Source organism: Chinchilla lanigera, unplaced genomic scaffold (genome assembly GCF_000276665.1).
Source record: "Chinchilla lanigera isolate Chin_1 unplaced genomic scaffold, ChiLan1.0 scaffold00012, whole genome shotgun sequence".
Classification (NCBI taxonomy): domain Eukaryota; kingdom Metazoa; phylum Chordata; class Mammalia; order Rodentia; family Chinchillidae; genus Chinchilla; species Chinchilla lanigera.
Genome location: NW_004955413.1, coordinates 3490632 through 3508023, shown reverse-complemented (window position 1 = coordinate 3508023; position 17392 = coordinate 3490632). Strand labels below are relative to the sequence as shown.

General features: G+C 39.9%; 1 protein-coding gene across 1 annotated transcript in view; it reads left to right on the top strand.

The window, feature by feature from the left end:
- The window catches only part of Ano2 (anoctamin 2, calcium activated chloride channel), a 316981-nt gene that overhangs the window by 142232 nt on the left and 157357 nt on the right, over positions 1 to 17392 (top strand). Inside the window, exons 10-11 of the mRNA XM_013511280.1 lie at positions 7771 to 7905; positions 15410 to 15570. Of these exons, the coding sequence (XP_013366734.1) occupies positions 7771 to 7905; positions 15410 to 15570 (296 nt within the window). The remainder of the gene's footprint in view (positions 1 to 7770; positions 7906 to 15409; positions 15571 to 17392) is intronic.

Below are 17392 nucleotides of genomic sequence, written 5' to 3'. Positions count from 1 at the left end.
GTGTGTGTGTGTGTGTGTGTGTGTGTGTGTGTCCCTGGATATTCTTTTTATGAGGTGTTCAAACTTTTTTCCCACTTTTCCATTGGATTATCTATTTCTTATAGGTAGAAATTCTTCACGCATTCTGTATGCACACCTTTTGTTGAATATCTGTAGGCAAATTTCTTTCCTTTTTATTCATTCACAGAGATGAATGAATAGGAGTTTGATGAATAGATGTTCTTTATGTTAATAAAGAATTTCAGAATATCATAACATTTATTGTTGTTTACTGTGTCATGAATTGCCTTGCTTATTTCAATGTTGAAAAAATGATGCTTAGAGAAGTTGGGGAGTTTTCCAAATTAGAGAACAGCAGAGGCAAACTTCATTCCTAGCCCTTCCTGCTTGATAGCCTGTGATCTGTGGTCTCTGTTATACCCCAGAAAGTACCAATAGATATCCTGGAGCAGTATTCAATTCTCATATATCTTTTGTTTGATTTGCACAGTTTGGTTTCAACTGAATCAGTTGATAGCATTTTAAAAATTATTGATTTATGCTTTCATATTTGTTACATCCTCCCTTCTCCTTGCTTTGGGTTGAATTTGCTCTTATTTTTCTAATAAAAGTACAAGCTTAGATTACTAATTCAAAGCTATTTTGTTCTTTTGATACAAGTGTTTAGTGCTATAAATTTCCTGTAAACATGGCTTCAATAGCATCCCACAAATTTTGATATGTTATGTTTTCATGTTCACTTAATCAAAACTATTTTCTAACTTCCTTTGTGATTTATTCTTTGATCCATGGGTTGTTAGTAGGATATTGTTTGATTTCTACATATTTTGGGGGCTTTCCCCAGATATCTTTCTGTGGTCAGTTATTAGTTTAATTTAGTTGCAGTCAAGAAACAAAATGTTTATTATTTCAATTCTTGACAATTTGTTGCGTTTTTTTTATGACTCAGAATATGGTCTATCCTGGTGAATGTGTATTGAAAGGAATTCTTTCTTCTTTTGTTTGGTAGAGTACTCTGTAAGTATCAATTAGGTTTAGGTGGTTTGTAGTGCAGTCTATATGCTTGCTGATTTTATGTCTGCTTGTTCTTTTAATTACTAAAAGATGAGTATTGATGTTTCTACTGATGGTCCCCAATTTATAATCACTTGACTTGTGGAAAGCCATACTTTGAATTTTGGTTTCCTCTATGGCTGGTGATATGCACTACTATACTCTTTTGCGGTGCAGAACAGTGGCAGCCAGCATAGCTCCAGTCAGACCTGCAATCATGGAGGTAAATGAGCGATATTCTACAGTGTAACATGTTGCAAAACTGTGGTGTTCAGCAGGCTATGCATTTTGAATGTATTTTCAACTTACAGTATTTTCAATTTTTGATGGACTTATTTGGTTGTGACCCTATAATAAGTCAAGGAGTACCCACTATTTGTATTTGCAGATTGTTCTACTTTTCCTTTTCATTCTAGCAGCTTTTATTGTATATGTTTTGAAAATGCATATGCACTTTATGATTATTAGGTCTTCTTAATGAATTAATCTCTTTATCATTATGTAATGTCCCTCTACATCCCTGCTAGTGTTCTTTCTCTGAAGTCTACTTTGTACCAGCTTTCTGTTGCCTAGTGTTTGTATGGTATATTGCTTTTCAGTCCTTTACTTATATTCTAAATAAGCCTTTATATTTAAAATGAGTTTCTTTTAAAAAAACATATAGCTCAGCTTTAGGTTCTTTGCCAGTCTCATATTCTCTGCCTTTTAATTGAGATGTTTAGACCATTTACATTTAATATAATTACTAATGTATTTGTATTTTGAATCTACCATGTTTCTGTTTGTTTTCTAATTCTTTCATTGTTTAGGTTTTTCTTCTTTTTTCTCTTCTGAATGGATTACATTTTTTTATTCCATTTTATCTCTAATATTTGCCTATTGGTTATAGTCAGTTTTAACATATTTTAGTTGTTGCTCTAGGCTTTACAAAATCTTTCTTTAATGTTTCACACTGTACTTTCAAATATTATATCATTTCATATATAAGATGAGAACCCTAAAAGAGTATACTTTAATTTCTTCCCTTCTTTTTATATTTTCCTAAGTTTTATTTCTACATATATTATACCTCCCATAATAAGTTGCTATATTTGCTTTAACAGTGTTTCCCAGATTATTTTGCAGTGATGCTTCCCTCAGGTACTACTTTTAGATGTTTTTCCTAGTGTTTTCTTTTCTGTTGTGAAATTTAAATACCACAGATATACTATATATCTATTTTGTAACTTTCAGAGGACTATAATAATCATGCTAATAATTAAGAACTTTTTGGCTTTCAAAGGGCCAACTTTAACTCCCTTGGGGGCAATAACGTCCCCAATTGAGAAATCATGTTTCATGTAGTGAATTATCTTTTAAAGAGATTCAAAATAAAAAATATCTTTTTTATCTGTTATGCTTTTAACATTCTAGTACTCTCTAATCATGTAGATTCAGATTTCTACTGGGATCATAATTTTTGCCCAAGGAATTTCTTTTATTAATTAAGTTTATTGATATATTTTAGGTGTAAATAATGATCACATCATAGGGAATTTATACCTGTACATGATATAACTTGATTCTTTTTTCCCATTCCTCTACCCGCCATTAAACTGAAAGAATTTTATTCTTTTACCATTTCTTATAGTCCAGATTTTCTAGTGATGGATTCTTTTAGCTTTTACTTGATGAAATTAATATTTATTTTTATTGATTTTTGAAAGACATGTTCTTTATGTATAGCATTCTAGATGAACAGTTTTGTCTTCTTTTCATGCTTTAAAGTTGTAGCTCTGTTAGCTTTTAGCTTATATAGTTTCTGCCAAGGAATTGGCTAAAAAACAAATCTTTGTTTCTCTGTATCTAATAAACCCCTTACTCAGCTTTTTCTTTTTGTATCTCTGGTTCTCATAAACTTGACTATAATGTGCATAGGGAAATGTGTTTCTGTACTTATTATACTTGGGATTCCCTGAACCTCTTTAGTTTGTGCACTTCTTCAGTGATGACTGCTACTATGCTTCATTACTTTTAGAAAATTCTTAGCCACAATATATTCAAATATTGCTGCCTTCCTCTCTCACTTTTCTTTCTGGGGAAAATTACATGTATGGCAGACCTTTGCAACAGCTTTCTATTGCTAGATTATTTTAATTCTTCATTCTTTTCTCTTTTGTAGTGGATTCAATCTTTTGTAGTACATTCTTTTTTACTTTAAAGAGAAAAAATAAAAACAATGAAATAGAGTTTCAAAATAGGTTAGTAGGAGAGTTACAATAATGAAGACATTATTTATTTTTGTTTTTGTGGTAGTTATTCAGAGTACAAGATAGAGGCATGATATTTTGTCCAAACGATATTAGCACAAACCTTTCTTTTCACTGAACTGAGAGAAACTAGCTGTGTAACTATCATAACATCATATTGTCTCACTAGTGTAAGAAACTGAATGAGAAAATAAGATTCAAAATGTACAATAGATATTGTAAATTGGGAAGAAACTGTTCAAAAGAAAAGACAAACTGTGATAGGGGAAGGGAAAAAGAAGAAAGGGAAAAAAGAAATACATTTTTTCCTTAACATATTAATTATCATTGTTTTAAATTCCTTCTCTGGTCATTTTAACGTGCAAATGAATTTTAATTTTATTGATATCTTTTAAAATGGGATTTTTAAAAAATGTATCTTTTAGTGTTTCTACTGGATACCAGGCGTGCATGAAGGGTCAGTGGAAACTGACCTAAACAGCATTTACACCAGGAATAGCCATGTTTCTCCCAGCAGGCCATTAGCAAGCAGAGCTGAGTCAATCTAGCAGAGGGTGGCTGGGTTTGAATTCTGTCACTGCCAGAGTCACCTTCCGTACACCATGACTTCTAACTCCTTCCGTGAGGCTACTACTACCTCACTCTTTGCCCAGGCTCTGGTGTTCTGACAACTTGGTTTCAGTGCTCCCATTACACACTCACTTTCAGCAGTTCTTTCAGAAAGCCCGTGCCACAGAGAGCTCTCTCTTGAGGTGCTCACCCTCCCCCAGTGGCAGACCCTGCTGGCTCTTGTTACTCAGGGCTGACTTCTGCACAGGGCTGCACTGGTGAGGTCGTGGAGGCCTAGCTAGCTGGCCTGCCTGCAGTCCTCAGCAGACCGTGTACCAACAGTGTTTCTGTCCTTCTCCTAATCCTCATAGTGAACTCTGTCTTTTATTTGTGAAGATTCTTGGTGGAAGAGTTTCCTGCCCCTCTTCAGCGGTAAATGACTTGTAATTTGTAATTGTGCAGGATCCAGTGTGCAAGATAATTAATTTAGAATCTTGCCTTCCATAAGGACAACTGGCTTTAAATGCAACCCCCCCACAATGCCCCCAGAGCAATGAATTTTTGCCTAGATCCTAAGGTCAAGTCCCTTTCCTTAGTTGTTGAAAACTTCTAATTTGAAGGAGAGATGGCCTTGCTTGGGAAGGGGATGAGCCTACAAGCTGTGTGCAGCTAAGGGAACATTCTCTTTGGTCTCCTCCCTGTTCTCCTATTATCGTCCTCATGAGCACCAGGGAGAAGTCTTGTGCGTGGGTGCAAACTGCTTTGGTTATGCCAATTCGTGCTCCATCTTTCACAATTTTTTTAAATGGCCATTTTTTTTAACTGCTTTGCTGATTGTTGTGTTTTCCCAAGCTCTGTCAGATGTAAAACTCTTTACATGTCTCATATTTTCTTGGACAGGTTGTCATTTAAAAAAATTCATTTTCACTGAGTTGCTTTCAACTCCAGCTAATGGGCTCAAGAGAAGTAATAACTTCAGATTATCTAGATTTTCTTGTGGCAGAATTGTACTCTCTTGCAATTGTCTAAGTCTTAAGCGGAAGCCAACCCTTGAGAGTGGGTTAATAAATCCTGTTTTTTGTTGTTCTTACCCTATACTCTTCCATCCTCTTTTTCACCTGACTTTTGTCATAGGCTTTTGAGAAATGAAATATATTAGAGAACTATAATCAGTATTATCTAAAGGGAAATTGCTTCTTAGGGATTTAGTGTAATAATTTTCTAACTACAAACGAGGGATAAAAATGATGAAGATAGGTAAATATTCTTTTTAAAAAATCCTTTTATCTAATAATTCATTAACAAAGTAGAGAATTTTAAGATGTAAATAGAAATAAACAAAATGACCCCAACAAGATGACAGAATAAAAGGTACCCAGCTCTCACCTTTTCATAAAACACTGATTTAATAACCATCCACCAAAAATGTGTCTTTGTTCAGATAATGGGTTGCAGCAACTTGATGAAGACCCAAGGCTGAACACGTTCCTGAAAATGGCAGGCTTATGTCCTTCAGTAGTAGCTCAAAGGCCTATGTCCCTGGCAGAAGACTTACCAATCTCGGGCCTAAAGAAGCCTCATCCACCTATAGATTCAGAATGTAGTTTTCTTTCCACTCACAGATCCAGAGTAGCCCTACTCATAAAGAGTGTATTCTTACCCTATAGGAGTCCTCCTCACTTATGTCTCTGGTGGCATGCCCACTGCCATAGACTAGGGGGTCTGCTGAAAATTCCAACCACTGGCCTACAGACCTGTAAGCAATCCTGTCTGTCCGTAGAACCCATAAGCAGTCCCACCTGCACTGGAATCTCAACATCAGGCCTGGTCATATGTAGAGCAGTAGCCCAACCCACTCCGGGAACATGGCAGCAGGCCTACCTGCCCATAAACTCTCATACTAAGCCTGCCCTCAGCCCAAGGCAGTAGATCCATCTTCAGTCCTTGTCTTAGGCTCATCTACAGACTCAGGCAGCCAACCCAACCATAATCTCTTCCTAGCCTACTTAGTGGGGATCTTTACCAGGTGAAACTAATCAGTAAGAAGTGGAAGAAGTGACATTTTCTTATATGCATGGATGCCAACTCCAGGCTCCCAGGAACCTCCAAACATAATGTCACCAAAGGAACCACTGACTCTAAAGAAATTGAGATCCACAATCTGCTTGACAAATAACCAAAAACAATAATCTTAAAGAATATCTATGATCTTAATAAGAAACACAGATGGACAATTTGAAACCAAAATCAAAACCAGGAGTCTAATGTGTAAATAAAGTGAGAAATTCAACGGAGAAATAGAAATCTTAAAGAAGAACTAAGCTAAAATCTTGGAATATAATGACAGAGCTAAAAACATTCAATAGAGAGATCCAGTAGTTGATCTGACAAGCAGAAGAATTAATGAATTTAAGACAAGTCATTTGAAATTGTCCAGTCAGAGGAACAAAAACCAAGACATAAAACACAACAAAATAAAAACTAAAAAAGCAAACAGGCAAAAAGGAAGGACAGAAGGAAGAAAACAGAGTAGGGAGAGCCTAAGGGATTTATGGGACACCACCAAGAGAACCCATGTATGCTTCCTGAGAATTTTAGAAGGAAGAGACAGAATAAAAGGGTTATTTAAAGAATTAAGGGCTGAAAAGTACCAAAATCACAGGAGGGAAATGTACATCTTGATTCATTAAGCCCCAGGGGATTCAAATAAATTGACCTAAAATAAGTTAACACCATACCACCTTACAATTAAATTTTCTAAAGTCAAGGAAAGAATTTCAAGAGTAGCAGGAAAAGCATGACTTGTCTGTCACATACAGAGTCCACCAAGAAAATGTGTGCTCACTTCAGGAAAAGAAAAATAGTATGTTTTTTTTCAATAGCTAGTCTTGCGTTTGTATGGGGGACCCTAGAGGATGTTGTATATCACAGAAAACCCAGTACACTGCTAGCCCTTGGAGAAGAAATTGAAAATGCATGTGCAGCAATCTGAATGACCAACGTTACCCAAGCAGCAGTTCCTCATACTCATACATGTCTAGACCCTACTGGCCACCACTTTGAGCACCTCTTATAATTGTAGAGGCCAAAGGTAATTTGTATTAATCTCACAATATCTCAAAAAATTTAGTGTTAAAATATTTATGCAAGTTTTTCTTTTCCTGAAGTGTGTATACATTTCCTTGATGAATTCTGTATAAGGGGACATTCACAAGGTGGCTTTCTCAGCAGGGGTTTCGAGGAGGGAGAAAGGAGAAGTTGTCAGTCCAATGATGTAAAGTTTTAGTTATGCAAGATGTACAAGATCTGGAGTTCTATTGTATAACATAGACCCTGTAGGTAACAATTCTGTATTATATAGTTAAAGTCGCCAACAGGGCAGATCTTATGTGAAAACACAAAAATAAAATTCTAAAAAAGGAGCTGGGCACAAGAAAACTTGGAAGCGCTTGTTATGTTTACGGTCTGATTAGGGGGATGTTCTTGTGGGTGTATACTTCTCTCCAAACTCATCAAGTGCTAGCAGCTAAGTCCAGCTTTTTGTACATCAGTTGACCTCAGTAACTCAGATTGCTTTTCTGGAGGTTGAGTTCTATGGCACCCGTGAAATAGTAATGCATTATTCATGTTTGGTAAAGATGCCAGCACTTATGCTATATTTTTAGTTTGCTCTGAGGGCTGTGTTCCTGTTTCACACGAATATGAGACAGGTGTGCGAATGTGCTTCCAGTGCAATGCACTTCACTTCGGAAAACACCATTTGTTGGTTCTTTGTGCTGAGCCCCTCTCTCCCACATAACTTCCATCCTCTGTATTAACCACAAGAAAGGATGAATATCTTTACCCCTTTTTAGGCATGGGGCAAACCAAAATAAGGAAAGGATATTATGTTCTTAATATGTGTTTGATTTTTCTTCAGAAAGTATTTTGGAGAAAAAATTGGACTGTACTTTGCCTGGCTGGGCTTATATACATCGTTTCTCATCCCATCTTCTGTGATTGGGGTCATCGTGTTTCTGTATGGATGTGCAACAATCGAAGAAGATATTCCCAGGTAAGCCACTTTTAAAGGAAAGGCCTACGTTCCTGTGTGTTGATATTTGGAGTTTTGTCCTAGTTACATGTCCATCTTATGCATCTCCTTTCAAAGTCCTTACCCTACTTTTTTAAAAAAAAATTTTTTTTAGTACATGTTCGCAGTACGTAATGATTACATTCACCCTGGGGAATTGACACATGTGCACAATACATTTCAGCACTGCCCTCCACCCCTTGGTCTCCTTCTCATCTGCAAAAGTTCTGTCTCCTTGTTTTCTATCATCTGTCTATTATTTGGCTCTTAAAATTGTTTATACTTTGGGTTTCTTGTGTAAGAAAAACCTTGTGATATTAAAGCTCATGTGTGATTTATTTCACTTAATATTATGGTGTCAAGGTGCACCCATTTTCCTACAAATGGCTCAAATTTATCTTTGTTTATGGAAGAGTAATGCTCTATTGTGCATAAATACCACATTTTCATTATCCATTCACGGGCTGAAGGACAACGCGTGACTTCCCTCCAGAGATAGATCTGGGAACTACAGATTCTAGGAAGGGCTTCACAGCTGTACTCGGTGTGGCTCACTTCCTTTCCTCTTTGGGCTTTTCTCCAGAGCCAGAGTCTGATGTGGGCAGTTGATAAAACCTGTTAGAAAAAAAAAACCAGGCCAAATAAATGACTTTTTCTCTTCTTTGTGACTTTTGTTTTCTTTTGTAAAATGAAAACCAAGTTGGGGTATACAGAATGGCTTTGGGGAGAAATCAAATGTCAGCGTGGTCAAACACTGTTGCAGTAAGATGCTGTGAGGAGCAGGTAGCTCTGAATCCAAGAAGGGCTCACTCTGTGGCTGGGGAAGTCAGGAGTGTGGAAAGTGGTAGGCCCGATGGTGGGGCTCTTGGCAAACCAGGAGACAGAACAAAAGCCAGCCCATATGGGAGAGAGAGCCTTCAAGGAAAACAAGCCCTTAAAAATAGCATCCTTTTGTACAGATGACATTACATGTTAGCTGTGCAACCGGACAGTTCCCTCCCTGAGTCTTAGTTTCCTGGCTACAAAGTGGGAATAATAATGCCTACCTCATGGAGTTCTGGGGATTAAAGGAGGCAGCATCTGGCACATAGCGGAGGATTAATAAATGATTGCTGCATGAATCAAAATATATGGAAAGAGTGAAAAGGGCAAAAAGATGCTCAGCCAATATTTAGAATTGAAACTTTTTGTTATTTTCAGAACTGTCCTCTCTAATTGTTAGTGGTTAGGGTATTTTAATGCTCTTTTGGTTGCAAGGTATAGGAATGCAACTTTAACTAGAAGGAGCAAAGAATACTTTGTTGGGTTTCCCAGGGCGCTCAGTGCAGGCGTGTGGTTGGCCTAAGGAATGCTGGAGCAGGGGCTTCTCTTTACCTCTGGTCTCTGGTCTCAGATCTTCTCCATTTGGATGTAAACATTGTAGTTGATAGGTTGTACACGTGATGTCCTAGAGTGTTCAAAGCAACTGGTCTCGAGGAGAAATGTCCCATAATCTCAGTTTGACATAGATGGATGTCCTGGACCAATGACCATAGCAGAGGGACACAATCAGTCTGTCACAGCATGATAATGCTTCAGTGATCAGGTGGATAAGGATATTGGAAAGACTGTGGGTGGTGGGACTGTGGGTGGAGGAGTGTAGTGGTGATACAATGGCCATCCTGAAGAAAAGGCCAAGAGCTGTACTGGTTGAGGAAAATGTGTCCATCAGGGGGCAGGAGGCAGGTGGAGCTTCTTTCCAAGTTTACTCCATAGAAACAGTCTTGCAAATCATATAAGCTGGAGATGCCACTGTTAGTATGTAGAATAAAGCGTAGTACCTTGCTGTAAGAGAGAAGAGCTTGGATATTTTGGTGTATCTCATTACTTCAGTACTGTCCATCATGTGTTCTGGATTGGAAATTCTCGAGCTCAAGCATAGGAGAGTGGTTATTAGAGTTCTGCCCTTTCCAGGCTATCTAGCATGAGAGAAGAAATAATACTTATCAAATCTCTGTCTTGTGCCAGGTATGGTGTTATCTGGCTTTTCTGTATTGATTTCTTTGAGCTTACAAGAGATCAACACTGTAAACTCTATAGCATAAGTGTTATTATTTCCGTTTAGAGATGGAAGACTCATGCCCATGTCCAACAGCTTACGTTTATCAGCGCTGAGAGTTAAGTGAGCTGTGCTGCCTGTGCTCTGCAGCCTTTGCCTTTTGCAAATAGCAGGGAGGGCTTCAGATGTACAAATCCTCGCTGGCTGTCCAGTAGCTTGACCTGGGCTTGCCTGGGTACATTCTCACAAAACATGGCTCCTGTGTTTTCCTTCCTTAGTTGTGATCCCTAGAAACTGGACCTCAGGTTAATCAAAATAGGATAACTCAGCTGACCATAATGGTGCACACCATCATTCCAGAACCCTAGGAGGCTGAGGCAGGAGGATTAAAAGTTTGAGTCTAATTTGAGCAATTTAGGGAAATCCTGACTCAAAATTAAAGAAAGAAGGGGGGCTGGGGATGAGGCTCAGGGTGAAGGCTCTGGGCTCATTCCCAGAGCCCCTGAGACGGTGGTGTTCATGTGCTAGTTCACGCCAGGATTGAGCACCGGGCCCTGCCGACCATGTGGGAGTACATGTGGCGGCAACCGCTGTGCCTGCGAATGGCCGGGGCTGGCACCTGCTGCCCAGCTGTCTGTCTCCACAGAGGCACGCACCCACACGTTCCTGCACACTCACATGTATGGGCGATACGCAGACTGAAGAGGCAACTGTTGTCCTTGCAGACATGTCACATTGTCAGAGAAGGCCACGTTCTCCACCTATGGATAGAAACTCACTGGTAGGTTGGGGAATCAATTCAATAAATTTCTAATGAACTGGAATATGACAGGGTAGGATGAAATAAAACATCAGAATTCATGAGAAGGAGGAAGGAGAAATGTTTAATGGGCTACTGCTCATCCATAAAGAAGGGTAAACTTGAGACTTTTGTAGATAAATGGATGCAACTCAGGACCTTATGCATAAGTGGAATAAATCAGACTCACATGTGTAAACATTGTACTGCCTCCCTGGTGTGACAAATTGAAAGAGTAAATAAGGTCTGGAAAGCGCAATAGATTTTGTGAAATGGGAAGTAATTGTTTAAAAGGAAAAAGGAACTAGGAGGGGAAAGCGGAAAGGAAGGAAGGGCAAATACTACAGCATCACCACCCTGCATCTTGTCATATTTACAAGAAACCTGAAATCATTCTGTATTCCTTTTTTTCTTCCACTCTCCTCATCTAACCAGTTACCAAAACTTGAGTTTTTTCAGTTCTGTATACGTTCTAGGTATAAGCCCTTTATCTGAGGTATGATTGGCTAAAATTTTTTCCCACTCTGTGGGTTTTCTTTTCACTCTGTTGGTGATTTCTTGTGATGTGCAAAAGCTTTTTAATAAGGTGAGATCCCAGTTGTTGATTCTTTGAAGTAGTTCCCATGCAGTTTAGTTTTTGTTCATGGACTCTGCCTACCCCTATGTCTTCAATATTGTTACCTACTTTCTCTTCCAGCAGATTTATTGTTTCTGCTTAATATTTAGATCTTTGACCCATTTTGACTTTAGCTTAGTGCATGATGCTAGACATTAGTCTAGTTTTAGTCTTCAGCATGTGGAGAGCCAGTTTTTCCAGTACCACTATTAAAGAGGCTCTGATAAAAAATTTTGAACTATAAATCTTAGTAAAACTAGCTTGAAACTGATTGATATAAATTTGAAATTTTGGCTGTTGGTTATTATAGTCTTATTGTAGTCTGGCAAATCAAGAAGTAAATAATAGAAAAAATAAAACATCTTATGTGATAATTTAAAAAAAACAAAGAACTGTTCTTTAATATATCTATCAAAATTGCAAGTTTTATGGGCCTGACAGAAACACACAAAATATCACTTCTTATCAGCAAAGGACTATTCTTTACATCCCAATATTGAATCTAAAGAGATTCATACTCTGTGAGGGTCTCTGCCTATCTGCTCCTATGTGTGATTAAAAACTTGCATTATTTTGGGGATTATTTTAGAGGTTGCTAGTTTTGTTATTAAGCTGGAATTTACTATCTAGGGATCACTTTTTTAAAATTTAAAAAATTTTTTTATATGGGTCATTTTTAAAAACTTTTTTCCCCTGTTTTTCTGAGACAAAGTTTTGCTGTGCAGTTCAGGCTGGGCTTGAACTTGCTTTGTAGTCTATGCTGGCTGCGAACTCACAGCAATTTTCCTGCCTCAGCCTCCTGAGTGCTGGGATTAGAGGTGTGTACCATCATGCTGGCTTAAAACTTTTAGATTAAAAAAAAATGATAAATTCATAGGAAGTTGCAAAGTACAGAGGGGCTCTAACATAAAAAGGGACTCTAACATAAAAAACATATCCCTCGTCCAGTGCTTATATCTTACGTAACCATAGTTCAGTTTCAAAACCAGAAAAATTACATTGATTATGCCAAATGTTAAATGATACTGTTTCTTCCCCAGTAGCTTTGCTATAAGAGATATATAAATAAGCATGTACATAATAATTTTGTGTGTGCAGGACATACCTGTAGAAGTTTAGTTATCAAGGAACTGGTTTCATGTGTTAATTGGTTTCATGGGTAGGGAACATTGTGACATTTTTTAAAAACACTGATTAATCTAAACCATATTGGGGAAAAAAGTTGGTTATTGTAGGCCTGAGACCTTAACACCAGATGTTTTGCCTGAATTTCCTGAACAATTGCCTCTTTGTGTCTTCCCCCTTTGTGCCACCTCCAGCTTTGCCTCATCCAACTTGTGAGCTGTGTTTTACCCTTCACAACCCTACTTGTTACTGAACATGGTGGCACATACCTGTATTTCCCGCACTATGGGAGGCTGAGGCAGGAGGATCGCAAGTTTGAGCCCAACCTGGGAAATTTAGAGATTTAGTGAAACCTTGTCTCAAAATAAGACATAAAAAAGAATTAGGGATGTAGCTCTGTGCAAAGGCCCTGGGTTCAATCCTTATACTGCAATAAAAGAAACTCCACTTGCTTTGGGGACCTGGTTCAACTGATTGTTAAACTATTGATCAACCTTCTTAAGCTTTCTAGAGGGGATGATTGAAGAAAAATATACCATTCTGTTTATAGCCACAGTCATTTCTCACTAGAACTCTGGATATTTTAACGCAGCCAGTGAATAATTCAGATGTGATTTCAGTTCTAGGTTAGCTTCCCCTGTTTTTCAGCTTGCCCAGAGGTGATCTCTCCTAGAACCAAAAAATCATTTTATCTCATTCTGAGAAAGAATTTCTCCTGCATGCTGTTAAAATTCCTTACATCAGAACCCCCAAATACACTGCAAGCATCTGACTTTAAATTAATTAGAGTCAAGGAGATTCTATGCTCATGACTGCCGTTTGGTGGAAATGATTGCTACATGCCAGTGCTCTAACATAAAAAGCCAATAATTTACCCAGAAGGAATGTCTTAAAGTGCTTTGTACCGGGTTGTTTGCTATTACTCTTTTCATGCCTGACTTTTTTTGCACGCACTAAACTTATTAATCAGCGCTAAGTTGAATTGGATTCTCTCTTTCTCCCAGTCTGTGCTTTTCAAAACAACAAAACAAAACAAAACAAAACCAAACCACAAAGCAAAACACAAAGCAAACTCTGGACAGCTGAAGTCCCTCACACGGTTACTTGAAGCGCTGCACTGAGAAATCCATCTATTCTCAGACATGGTGTAAAGGCAAGGCTGTTTCGTGGGATTGTTTCACAGGAACAATCTTCTGTGAAATCTGTGTTTTGGGAGGATGCTCTGTGTGCAGCAAGTCCTCTCACCCACGGAGTAGACGCTTGTCGAACTCAGAAGATTGAAACTAACTCTTGCTCTCCGGTTAGCAGCAGGATCGTGTCCAGGTAAAACTGTGATATCACCACAAAATCTGCGATATCACCGCTTACTGATTGCGATGGGAATGCGTCATTTTTATTGACATTTGCCACTGGAGAACTCAGCAGTCTGTCAGTGGAGGAACTAAGGATCTATCTTGCAAGAGCTAGAGTTTCTATTCTCTCACACAGAAGGCCTCTCGCTGCCAGGGACTTAATAGCTCATTAAAAACAGAAGTCTAGAAGCTGGGACTTGACAGAAAGTGACAGCCCTCAGTAAATCTCCCACTCTTCACCTCCTTAATGAAAGGGATATAGACGCAGACACTCTGGGCTTTGCGGGTCTCCAGGCTCAGGGTGGGCCTCGCTTGTGGCCTCCCTCTTGTCGCCAGGCTCCACAGCGCCCTCTGCTGCCTGGCCCTGCAAGAAACACAGCTGTGGTTCTGGGCATGGGAGCCCCTGCCTTCCTCTCCAACCTGGAGGCTCCAGCTGCTCTGAGAGAGCTGACAGTGTTTCATTTTCATGAAATCTTGAGTTCTCCGCCTTTCCCTCTCCAAACCATCTACCTACTTCCATGGGGAAAGGTTGCACACCAGAACAATGAACTCATTGTTTCCTACCAGTAGTATGGGATGTGGAGGAGAATTGGGGAAGCCAATCAGAGCTGATAATTCCTTCAAGTCTTCTAGTCGTAGGAACTGGAATTTATGGGATCCAGCAAATCATTTAATGAATGGAATTTCAAATATACCCATGAGTCAGTTAAATGGAAATGTACATGGAATATTTAGAACATAGACAATTGGAATTGTTTGGCTCGTGTTCTCTGTCCAAACATCAGAAAATCTGGACCTTGGAAGAACTTACCCTATTCTTCCACTCTTCCTAATCTCATGGCCATAGTAATTCTTATTAGATTGAGATTATTAACGTCCATTCAACAAATGGCTGTGCAACTCATGTTCTTAGAAAAGGGCTTCCAACCCAGCTCTACCAATCCAGCTCTACTGCATTCTTCCTCACATGGCTTCTCCTGCTAGTACGCTAGTCCAGCCATTCACTCATGTTTGTTTCTGCTTGTGACTAGCGTCACACATTTATGAGACAACCTGCAAGTATGGTGTGTGAAGACAGCTTGTGGTTGAAGAATAGATGATAAAATCCTGTGGCTGGGGATTTATTCACAAGTGTTGACGCTTCCCACCAGTCTCAGATGAAACATTTTGAAGGGACTTTGTTTTTTTTTGCTTGTTTGTTTTCCGGTACTGGGAATCGAACTCACAAAGTCACGATTGCCAGGCAGGCGCTGTGCCACTGAGCTAAATCCCCAGTCCCTTTGAAGGGACTTTGTAAGGATATCCTTTATGCATATTGTCTCTGACAGATGGTCACTGACTTTTGGGGACACTCCTAGTGATAGGGAGCACCATACCTCAGACCATAGTCTTTAACAATCTTGAGGTGAAATCCAAACTGAACCTCTCTGACATTCTTATTTATGAAGTTGATAAACTCAACCATATAATTGGAAATGGGAGCTGTTTGGGGGTGATTTTCCTCGAGTGGGCCCTGCTTGAGCTCCCCCTAACCTAGCTGCCTCTGTGTACTTTAGCAAAGAGATGTGTGACCAGCAGAATGCCTTCACCATGTGTCCCCTTTGTGACAAATCCTGTGACTATTGGAATCTCAGCTCAGCCTGTGGGACCGCGCGGGCCAGCCACCTGTTTGACAACCCCGCCACTGTCTTCTTCTCCATCTTCATGGCTCTCTGGGGTAAGTGTTCATCATGGGCCTTGATTATTTGAGGGCTATTGAAGTGGGTGTGGGACAAGCTCTAAAGCTCATAGCCTTCATTTGACTCACTTTAATATTTTTTTTGTCTCCGAAGAAGTATTTTTTAGGATAGTACCTTGCTCTTCTTACTCATGTGTGTGACTAGAAATAGGAATTCTCTTCATGACCTTTCTACTGTCTCTGAGATACAGTACTATAGTACTCCCATACTGACATCATGTATGATTTATTCAGAATTTGAACCAGTGCATGTTTGCACTACCCGTAGCACACTCAGAAGACATCCTGTTCACACTTCCTTAGTTGTGTAAAAGCATGGATATCATGTACTTACTCCCTGGAGTGGTGGCATGGCCACCATGGTGAGAGAGCGAGCTGGTGGTAAACGTGGGCTGAAACCTGGCCTCCTGATTCTAGGCTCAGTGCTGTTTTCAGGACATGGTGGGTGTAGGTGGTGGAGCACGGTTCCCCAAGCCTGCGCCACTGACCTGTCCCAGTCAGTGGCCTGTGAGGAACCTATTTGCACAGCAGGAGATGAGCAGCAGGTGAGTGGGTGAGGCTCAGTCTGTATTTGCAGCCCCTCCCCTTTGCTTGCATTGCCTCAGCTCTGCCTCCTCTCAGATCAGTGGTGGCATTAGAGGGATCTAAGTTACTAATCCCTGTGAGACTCTAATCCTGAAACTGTCCACCACTCCTGCCCCCTGGTCCACAGAAAAAGTGTTTTCCATAAAAGCCATCCTTAGTGCTAAAAAGGCCGTGGGCAGCTGCCGTAGAGATGTCATGCCAGAGAGATGGTTTCAGTATTCTCACCACAGGGATTTGTGAAGGAAAGAACACATAGTTTCTTTATTTTCTTTACCCTGACCCCTTCAGAGTACTGGGGTACCAAAACTGCTCTGAGCCACAATTATGAGACCGTACACACATACACACACACACACACACACACACACACACACACACACACACACAGAGGCAAGCATGTACACACACCTGCATGCATGCACATGCTCCTAGAAAACTGGAATAACCTGGAACAACCATTCGATGGTAGCTAACATTTCTAAAGCACCATAGCCATGTGTATTTAAAAAGAAATCAGGTCACCATGTCTCAGTCCATTTGAGCAGCCACCTCCCTTTTCATTGGGTGTGCACACCGTTATCATTCCCATCATATCTCAGGCCAGCAGCACAAGGTTTCTGCTGCAGAAGCTTCTTGATTTGTCACTGCCTCTGTGGGGCCTGGAGGATGGGTGGGGTCCCGAGTCACATATCCCTGAGAGTGTGAGCAGGAGCTGAGAAGGAGAGGTCTGGGAGAACAGGAACACGAACTTCCTCCAGTTCCTGTAGGGACTTCCTCTCCGGTGGAGGCAGAACTAGACTGGAAATATTCTTGCAGTATTGCTAGGCCATCAAAGAAGACCTGGAGGGGGCACTATAGTTCTCAGGGAAAACAGCAACTCCCCAGGGTACATGGGGCTAGCCCAGCCCATTTCAACTGGGAGAGCAAATAGGAAGAAATGGAACTTGGATCCACGTGGTTTGGAATGGTTGGCAGGAAGGGTCAAGACCACAAACTGAAGTGGGGCTTATGGCTTGGTAGGTCATGGGCATCTCTGTGTCTCCTCATCAAGGAGGGTATCTTATAATTACCACAAAATCCACTTGAGCTGATTTGGAACCTTTAGTACACATTTGTTTTTTGATATATTATGACTTTTATTGCTGTGAACTTGTCTTGTAGACACTATCACCATTGAGTAGCTAAACCTTAATGACGCTGGGCCCGTGATCCCTCA